This window comes from Arachis duranensis, chromosome 5 (assembly GCF_000817695.3).
Source record: "Arachis duranensis cultivar V14167 chromosome 5, aradu.V14167.gnm2.J7QH, whole genome shotgun sequence".
In the NCBI taxonomy this organism is placed as follows: Eukaryota; Viridiplantae; Streptophyta; class Magnoliopsida; order Fabales; family Fabaceae; genus Arachis; species Arachis duranensis.
The window spans coordinates 1,594,783-1,604,987 of NC_029776.3; the positions used below are offsets into that span (position 1 = coordinate 1,594,783).

The window sequence follows — 10,205 nt, forward strand, 5'->3', positions numbered from 1 at the left end:
GTATTTTACTAATGTGGCTTTCCATGGTTCCTTGCAACTCTGCAATCGTCATTGTATTCATATCGTGTGACTCTAGTATCGTAGTCACCACATGGCCATACTTCATCGGCATGGTGCGAAGAATTTTCTCCACCACTTTACTATCGGACATATCGTCTCTATAGACTCTCATCTTATTGATAAGGTTTGTAACACGAGTAAAATATTGTGCAACGGTTTCTAAGCTAGACATCTCATACCTTTCATATTCTCTTCTAAAAACCTGTAGTTTTGCTTTTTGAACTTTATCTATGCCTTTATATGACAACTTCAACGTATTCCATGCTTCTTTTGCACTTTTGTCATTTGCTATTTTGCCAAACACAGTATAATCTACACCTTGATGAATTTGAGATAGCGCCAATTGATCTCTCCTCTGTTGGACAGCATCTACTCCTTCTTGCAAGCCCGGTTCAATGAAATTTTACAAGTTCTGGGCCTTCAAATGGGTAGACATCAAAGTCTCCCAATAACTATAATCAAGTTTTCCATCTAACTTGAGACGGGACCACACAATATTAAAAGTATTTGTCATACCAACTCCATGAACAAACAACTATGTGAGAACTCTCCCACACCTCACAAACTCTCAAACACCACGCGCTGGAATAACCAACTCTGATACCAAATGAAATTAAAATACCCACACTTAATTGGCTCTAGGATCACTCAGTTATATAAATGATGCTATTATATTTTTCATCTCTCAAACTCACTATCACTCGTAATAATAAGGAGAGTATTTTGATTCATGGAGAGATGGATAACAACATACATATGAAGCCTTTATATAGGCAAACCTTCATAATAAAATAATAATTTTTATAACAACCAAGCACTAATTGTAATAATTCTAGAAACATGTAGAAACTTTGACTAGTCAATTCCTTGTTCAATTTTGTTTCAAATTCTTAATCATTGATCTTGAAGCTTCCAATTCATGATTCTTCACTCTTCTAATATGGAGATGATGAGTGCAACTTGTATTCAATTCCAATTCAACTTGATTTTAATGTCCTAGTATGTTGTAGTTGTACTACTTTCTTGAATATTCTTGATTTAATTTTCTAATATTTGATAAAAATTGCCTCGACCTCTTCCTCGGTTGACAGACTTGAAATTTATTCCACCTCTTTCTTGATTAGGTGGTGTAAAATTATTGTAACTTCCTTGGTTGTAATTGCCACGACCTCTACTTCTGAAACTTCCTCTGCCTCTACTTTGAAAATTAAAACCATGACCTCGTCCTTCTTGTGCATGACTTGATGCTGCAACATTGTTTAAATTCACTCGGCTTTTCAGGCTTTCTCAGTTGATTTTTCTGATTTCTCCAGTATTCTACTGATATGACTTTCCATGGTTCTTTGCAACTCTGCAATCGTCATGGTATCCATATTGTGAGACTCTAGTATTGTAGTCACCACATGGTCATACTTCATCGGCATGGTGCGAAGAATTTTTTTCACCACTTTGCTATTGGACATATATTCTCCATAGACTCTCATTTTATTGACAAGATCTGTAACACGAGTAAAATATTGCTCAACAGTTTCTGAGCTAGACATCTCGTACCTTTCATATTCTCTTCTTAAAGACTGTAGCTTTACTTTCTGAGCTTTATCTACGCCTTTGTATGATATTTTCAACGTGTTCCATGCTTCCTTTACACTTTTGGCGTTTGCTATTTTGCCAAACACCGTATAATCTACTCCTTGATGAATTTGAGATAGCGCCAATTGATATCTCCTTTATTGGGCAGCATCTGCTCCTTCTTGCAAACCCGGTTCAATAAAATTTCATAAGTTCTGGGCCTTCAAATGGGTAGACATCAAAGTCTCCCAATAACTATAATCAAGTTTCCCATCTAACTTGGGATCGGACCACACAATATTGAAAGTGTTTTCATACCGACTTTATGAATAAACAACTATTTGATAACTCTCTCACACCTCACAAACTCTCAAACACCAGGCGCTGGATTAACCAGCTTTGATACCAAATGTAAGTATAATTTCCACACTTAATTGGCTATAGGATCACTCACTCATATAAATGACGCTATCATATTTTTCATCTCTCAAACTCACTAACACTCATAATAATAAGAAAAGAATCTTTTTAAACAAACACTAAGTATTTTGGTTCATGGAGAAATAGATAACACCATATGAAGCCTTTATATAGGCAAATCTTCATAATAAAGTAATAATTCTTATAACAACTAAACACTAGTTGTCATCTTTTAAAAAACATGTAGAAATTTTGACTAGTCAATTTTTTGTTCAATTTTGCTTCAAATTCTTAATCACAAATTTTGAAGCTTCCAATTCATGATTCTTCATTTTTTTAATATGGAGATGATGAGTGTAACTTGTATTCAATTTCAATTCAATTTGATTTTGAATTTTTTCAATGTTTTAGTACGTTGTAGTTGTACCATTTTCTTGAATATTCTTGATTTAATTTTTTAACATTATTGGCCCTAATTTCCTGGTCATATATATATATTTTTTTAGTATCAATAAAATCGATATCAGTTATTTTTTAAAAATTATTTTTCATATTAAATTTTAAGTTTTAAATATTAAACTTTAAATTTTAAATTTTATAGTTTAAATATTAAATTCTAATCTTAAATTTTAAATTCTTAAAAGAATAAAATTAAATAAATTATAATACAAAAATTATTAATATTAACTAATTAAAAATTAATGTAGTATATTTATTCTTAGTGTAAATCAAATTATTTATACAGGAATAAGACCCTTTTATTTAGTGTATATATCTAGGGATTATAAATTACTTTGGATATGTTATTCATTAATTAATATCATCTTTAAAATATTATGATGGGATCTAGAGTGGTATGTTTATTACCAAAATGTGCTAATATTAATAGTACATAGGTTGATTTTAAGTGGCACATACATACTTTTATCATTTCTAAGAAAAATTTCGAATTCAAGTTTTGCTTTCGAAAATAACTTTTACAAAGAAACTTAACTCTATTATGATGCAAATATTTTTCTTCTCAAACAAACTTGTAAAATGGTATAATAGTACTTCAGTTAATAAAAAACCCGCTCATATCTTAAATAAGTAAAAAAAGAAATGTCGTGACGATTTTGTTAGTGGATTGAAATGTAATTTCCTTGGTGAAATATTGCTTATCTCAACCTAAATTTTTGCTTATATAAAAAAAAAATAACACCTATCTATAATTTCAAATAAAACGTGGCACTGGCAACACTCAACAACACTTTTTTTAAATGTGGGCCACGTCTTACCAGGCGCATAATATATAAATTTTTTTAATATATTAGTATTTTAATATTTTTTAACAATTAATTTTAATTATAAAAAAATATATAATATATATAATTAAAATCAATAACTAAAAATTACTGAAATATCGATATATCAATCTTCTTAAAAGCTTTCCTAATAGATATAGCACTTGACTAATAATTAAGCTCTTTTAAAACTTCTATAAGAGTTAAACTAATCTCTATCCTTCTTCCATATACAAACAAACTAAAATAGTTTTATACTTTCCCCTAACCCCTTTAAGAAAAGAGCGCATCATTTTCCAATAAAATATGTCAGTTTTTATCAGGATATCAGAAATATAAAAATGACCTCTTTCTCTCGGAAGCTGACAACTATGAAGTCATGTACTGTTGTCTATTGTCAAGTGAAATTCCAATAAACGACCATACATAAATTCCATGGTTTAATTATTTTTAAGGTTTGAGGTGGTCAATTAATGAAAAATACATTATGACGATATTAATTTAATGTTGTTAGTGAACTTATTTTGTTTTAGATTTCTTAGTTTATAACTTTAAGTATGATATTAAAAATTTAGTTAATTAATTGATAAGTAAAAAATGAACTAAATTGTAACTAAAATTATAGTTAATGTCTAAGGCATTAAAATTCTGTCGTATCAGAGATTAGAAATGTTTAGAACTTTTATGTTTTTTTTTATATAGTCGTTATTTGGATTCGTTATCTTTGTTAGAAATTGCATGTTTTTACTTATTATTATTATTTTTTTTGAATTTTGATCTGTAATAACCAAATCAATCTGATAAATTCTTACTCTTCTAAAATAATTAGTCTAATCTTAATGGTCTCTTCTCCTCTGGTTAGCTATGTAATCAATGAATAACAGTAGTAAATAAGTAATAATGAGAAATGATTATATGATTGATTTTAGAAGCAAAACATTTATCCCTTCAATCTTATAGAATGTAACAAGTTCGTCAATAAATACACATAGTAAATCACTCTATCAACACTTTTTCATAATAAATTAGAGAAGCACATCTTTTTAGTATACCCGGTATTTATTACTTGTCTTAAAAACATTTTTAAATATTGTGATAACTTTTAAAAAATATATCATTTTTAAATACACACACAAAATATCGTATTTTGCATTTAGAATTAATTTTTATAAACAATATAATCAAATTTCATAAATAATATAATTAAACAAAAAAAGATTTTTTTAAAAGCAATACATAAATAAAAAAGTTAAAAGAATAATATTTATTTTATATTTCTAGCAAAACTTTTTAATTGTAATATTTCTAACAAATATTCTATTAGAAGAGTTTTAACCATAGCAGAAAGATTGGTGTTTTAGTTATTTTAATCATTAATTTAAATTATAAAAAATATATATAATATATATTAATTGAAATCAATTGTTAAAACAATTGCAATACTAATATTTTCGGTACACTTGAAATTTTTCTTATCCTATTAACACACTTGTTACTTGTTGGTAAATTATATAAAAAAAAAATAGTACAGAATACACAATTTGGGCATAAAAAATAGACAGATTGGAAATAAATGATAACAGTGTTTTCCAAAATTAAACACTTGTGTTGGGTGTTCTGTGATGTGTGTCCTTCTTCTCCCTTTCCCCTTTCACCTCTCTCTCTTCACACTTCACACACTATATACAAACACTTCCTTTTCCAGTTTCACATAGCAGCTACTAAAACTAGTGTTAGCAGCAACTGCACTAAGTAACTAGTATCTTATTCCTTCAAAGTTGAAGTTGAAGTGAGAGAGAAGAAAAGCTCAAAACTTGGCACGTGATTCACTGACCCAATAGGCTTGTTAGGTGAAAAAAAGTCTCTTTTCTTGGTTTCAAGAATCCCCAAACACAGATGCACTAATGAGTGTGAGCCTTCAACATTTCTTATTGGGGGGTGACTCAATTCATGAATGGGTTGCATGGTGTCTCAGCTCGCTTCAAAGTTCGCCTTCTTCCCACCCTCTCCACCCACTTACCACCTCAAGAACCGGGACAACGACGGCAAGCTCACGGTGGTCTCCACCGCCGCTCCGATCCCTCACGCCGACGACACCAACTTGGATGTTCTCCTTGTTGACACCAAACATGGAAACAAGATCGTTGCTTTCTATCTTAAGAACCCTTATGCTCGCCTCACTCTTCTCTATTCTCATGGCAATGCTGCTGACTTGGGTCAACTCTATGATCTCTTCGTTCAACTCAAGGTCAATCTTAGAGTTAATCTCATGGGGTTAGTCTTCCATTACTACTATATCTTCACTTCATTTCAAACACTTTACACGTTACTCACTCACTCACCCATCCCTTCTTTTCTGTTAACCTTGGCATGTGTAAACAAAACTCCTTTCTTTCTCTCTCCTATCTTCTCTGTCTCTTTCTTCCTACTTCCTATGTTGTCTTAATATCATTTTTTTATTATCTAGCATAGCTGCATAGATCTGAGATTAAGTTTATTTTTTTTAAAACATACAATTTTATCTTTGCTTTAGATTAATTTCGACTTTTGATGAGTTACCCTCGTGTGTTAGTTCTTTAGATCTGGTAGGTGAATCTGTGTGTGTGTGTGAGAGAGAGAGAGTTAATCAGAAAACGCCAATGTCAATGCCTTTTGAGTTTTAAGTTTTAACTATTACTATCTCTTTTCAACTAAAGCGGAAAGTAAGTAAATGAAGTTGTTGAGGGTTTTTGGACCAAAAAACAAAAATAAGAATTAAAGTTAAAAAAAGTGAAAGAGGTGAAAAAAAGTAGCTTGTATTTTTGTGGTTTCTTCTTGGTATTCCGTAACAATCTTCTTCTGACCTCTCCTTGTCCTCCATTATTTCACCTTTTCTTTTCTTTCTCTTCTCTAAAGGTACTTGAGTTTTTACCTCTATATACAGATTAAGACATAGCCTAGCATTTTTCTCTTTTGCACTCATTTGCCTTTCTTTTTCAATTTTATTTAGTTCCTTTTTAGTTTCTCTTATCTTTTTTTGTAGTGATTTATTGATGCATTATTATTAGGTGGAAACCTTGTTTGGTCAAACAATTTGAGATGTTTGACTAAATTGTCGTTTAATGATTCTCAACTATTAACTTCACATGAATACATTTAATTGGTGGTTTCCACTTTCCACATTCATTAGTTACATTTGTGTAAAGACTTTTCATGGGAAGATAATATCATTGATTAATTATTGGCTTTAAGCTGTAGTTTCACCATGTTTGGATGTTTCTATGTAAATGGAAATGAATTAATTAATGGTGAAAACTCACTTACAGTCGCCTTACGTAAAGTTGATAGTTGAGAGCCGCTAGATGATTTGACTGATTTGACTAAATTTTCATCTGACGGCTCTCAACTATTAACTTCACGTGAAGTCGACTGCACTTGAGTTTACACCTTAATTAATAGGGTTGGATTACAATGCCAGGGACAAAATGGGAAAACAAAAATCCTTCATGTTAACAAGGTTAATTGTATTTAGACAAAGTTTGCATGGAAATTTGAAATACATTGAACGTTGGATGCACTAATTTTGTAACGTGACACTTATTATTGACCAAGGGAATATAATAACCTTGTCTATAAGGGAAAAATAAAGAAGAATTATAATGTTTACATTTTTTAGTTATATAATTTTTTCCCCTGTAATATTACTCCAACTTTGGACAATTTGGTGGGTCATTGGTTAGTGTTTAAAGAATCTATATTTATTATCCAAACACATTGTTAGAATGTATGTTGTATGTAGTTACATCAATTTAATTTATGAATTGGCTTAACAAGGCTACATACATGACTCAATTCAGTTTGTAAAGGTAGTTGATTGAATTGGATTTGGAGAATTATGTGATTAATTGATGAGAACCATTATTGATGGACTAAAATTATATATATGCAAGTTTAATATTTCAGGGCAAACATTTATGGACATGAATTGAAAGTTGATATTTTCCTTTAACGTTTTTATTTGCAGATATGACTACTCTGGATATGGGGCCTCTACTGGCAAGGTAGGCCATTCTTTTGGAAAAATACAACACTATTTTGTTCTCTTATATTCATGTACTCCTCACACACACTCACTCTCATGAAGGCACCGTTATTCTCGACCGAACGAAAAGAGAAAAAGAAAATAATGTAACGAATATCAATCAAAGTACTTTATTTTATGGTGTTGTCATTTGATGTTTATTTTCATGCTTTTGTCCATGGTAGTGGTTGTTCCAGTTGGAGATTAATTGATGGCAGGCTTTGAATTATATAACAATAGAAATAATTCCGATTATGTAACTAAGCTATCTATTTAGACTACAGTGCATAGCAAGTAACTGATTTAATTTTCGGAAATTCTATGAATGGCATTTCATTGATATGTAATTGAAGTGCTTTTGAATTTTATGCAGCCTAGTGAATCCAGCACATATGCAGACATAGAGGCGATATATGAATGCCTCGAGACTGAATACGGAGTTAGCCAGGAAGATGTAATCTTGTATGGGCAATCGGTTGGAAGCGGACCGACATTGCACTTGGCATCTAAATTGCCGAGGTTGAGAGGTGTCGTTCTACACAGTGGCATTCTTTCTGGACTTAGAGTTCTTTGCCATGTGAAGTTCACATTTTGCTTTGATATTTATAAGGTAATCTATATATTTAGTTCTATAATACTTATTTAAAAGTGTTAGGATTAAGTTGGTTAAATTTTTTTTTCTGTATCATCTCATATCATCTAAATCATGCAGAACATCAACAAAATAAAGAAGGTCAAGTGCCCTGTATTGGTGATACATGTAAGTAATGAACTCTGATACTGTTTTGTCGCTTTTTCGCGTTTGTTTCTATCGGCATTTATAGGAAGTAGTAGACAAAGAAATTACTGTGTATAAGATTTCTTTCACTTTGGAACCTCTGATTCATTGTATAAGGAAAGACAACATGCACTACTCTTGTCGTCCTGCCGGATTTCCTTAGTGGCAAGGAACTTTGAGTAGATAAACTCTAAGTTCTCTCCAAGTTGTGTAGCTTATCTTGTTTTCTATATCCTTGCATTTGTTCATGTTTTATATTGTCTTTGGACTACTGACTAATAATTGTGTGATGTTCCATCATAGGCTATAATTTGATTTCGAAAACTTGAACCTTTTTCTTTGGCAACTTGTTCCCTCTTGATTCAGACTAATTGGTGCAATTGGTTTTTGAACTTCTATAATGCTGCCTCTTTTGGAAATATGCATTTGGAAAACAGGTGGCGCAAACTCGAGTTTGGAGAAAGGGACAGAGACAATGACAAAAACTTATAATCGTTCTTGTCCCTGGCTTGTCACAATTTTTAAGATAATGTCTGTATTTTCAAATTTTGAGAGACTCATCTGAGCATACTAATCTATCATATCCAATTATTTTGCTCCTTCAAATGCTACCAACTTCATCTGTATGTGATTGATTGAATGCTAAATTGTTTTCCAGGGTACAGAAGATGATGTTGTCAATTGGCTACATGGTAATGGACTGTGGAAAATGGCAAAGGACACCTACGATCCGTTGTGGATCAAAGGAGGCGGCCACTGCAACTTGGAGCTTTACCCCGATTACATTCGCCACCTATCCAAATTTGTCCAAGAAATGGAGAACATGACAACCGAAAAACGCCTCAAGAAGATTCGTCAGAATAAGAAGCTGCAACCGAAAAACTGTTGTTTGTCTGGTTGTGAATGCTGCAACATTAGTAGTTGTACATGCGAGTGTCCGAAATGCTCTAGCTGCGAATGTCCGAAATGTTCTAGCTGCGAATGCCCGAGTTATTCCTTGTCCTTCAATTGTCCTAGGTGCTGTAAACTTAGCTGTGCAAAGTGTTGCCGCCTACCGAAGCTGTCGAATTGTTTCGGACCATGCTTGTGCTGCTGTGGAAAATGCTCAGGTTCTAGTTATAGTATAAGATGCTCAATGCCTAGTTGCTGCTGCTCAACACCAAGTTGCTGTAAGAATTGTTGGTGCTGGAAATGTTGTTTTGGATTTGGAAGACACAGTGGCACAAATGGAAAGCACAATGGCTAAGTGGTGAGAACATAAAAAAGCATGAAGCATGTTCATGATGTATAGGTGCCTAACACTCCCTCCGGATATTATTGTGCTCTGAATGTAAAAACATATGAGGAATTAGGAAAATGCATATCATCCACTGTCCCCCTTTTTTTTTTTTCTTAATTGTTTTATCTACACTTTTAATTTCTTAAGCTCTTCTATTGGAATTTTTAACTCATAAAAACTTTGATGTTTTTAATTCATTTGTCCTGGTGGCTGGTTAATGTTGCATCATTGGATCTTTACTCTTTTCTAGCACTTTGTAGCCTCATTATCTACATGTCTAATTAGTGATGAAACTATTAAGAGTTGAGTTCAGCTCGGAAACCTAATTTTTTTGGGCCAATATTAACTAATCTTTTAAATTACTTTTATTTTATATTCTAAATTTTCAACAAAAAAGATGAGTTAAAAAATATTTTTACAATAAGGGAAAAATTGGTTTGTGTTACCTAATTCAAAATTATTTTAGTTTTGTAGGTAAGTTGTTAATGAAAAGAGTATATAACTATCAATCTAACCCAAACTCGTGTGTGATTACTTGGGTTGGAAATTGTGTCGCCAATTCAGATATTGATTTTAACCAATTTAAGTTGGTTGAGTAGTTAGTTGATTTGTCCACTTAAGTAAAATTCTTATCAATGATATGTAGGCTACTTATCAATGATATATTGGTCCTTTTCTCACTCACACTTTGAGGTTTTTCTAAACTTCTTCCTAGTCTTAGCTGGGATTTGAATATGGTGTAGTTTGTTTAAGAGG

General features: G+C 31.8%; 1 protein-coding gene across 1 annotated transcript; it reads left to right on the forward strand.

The window, feature by feature from the left end:
* The first annotated feature begins 4,919 nt into the window (after positions 1–4,919).
* On the forward strand, positions 4,920–9,667 carry LOC107487162 (uncharacterized). The gene is made up of 5 exons (XM_016107763.3): positions 4,920–5,606; positions 7,336–7,372; positions 7,766–8,002; positions 8,105–8,152; positions 8,829–9,667. The coding sequence occupies exons 1-5, from the start codon at positions 5,287–5,289 to the stop codon at positions 9,414–9,416; spliced, it is 1,230 nt and encodes a 409-aa protein (XP_015963249.1). The 5' UTR covers positions 4,920–5,286; the 3' UTR covers positions 9,417–9,667.
* The last annotated feature ends 538 nt before the right edge of the window (positions 9,668–10,205 follow it).

Coding starts and splice junctions, on each gene's coding strand:
- LOC107487162 (XM_016107763.3), top strand. CDS start 5,287: ATGGGTTGCATGGTGTCTCAGCTCGCTTCAAAGTTCGCCTTCTTCCCA. Junction 7,373..7,765: donor ATGGGGCCTCTACTGGCAAG/GTAGGCCATTCT, acceptor AATTTTATGCAG/CCTAGTGAATCCAGCACATA. Junction 8,153..8,828: donor GCCCTGTATTGGTGATACAT/GTAAGTAATGAA, acceptor ATTGTTTTCCAG/GGTACAGAAGATGATGTTGT.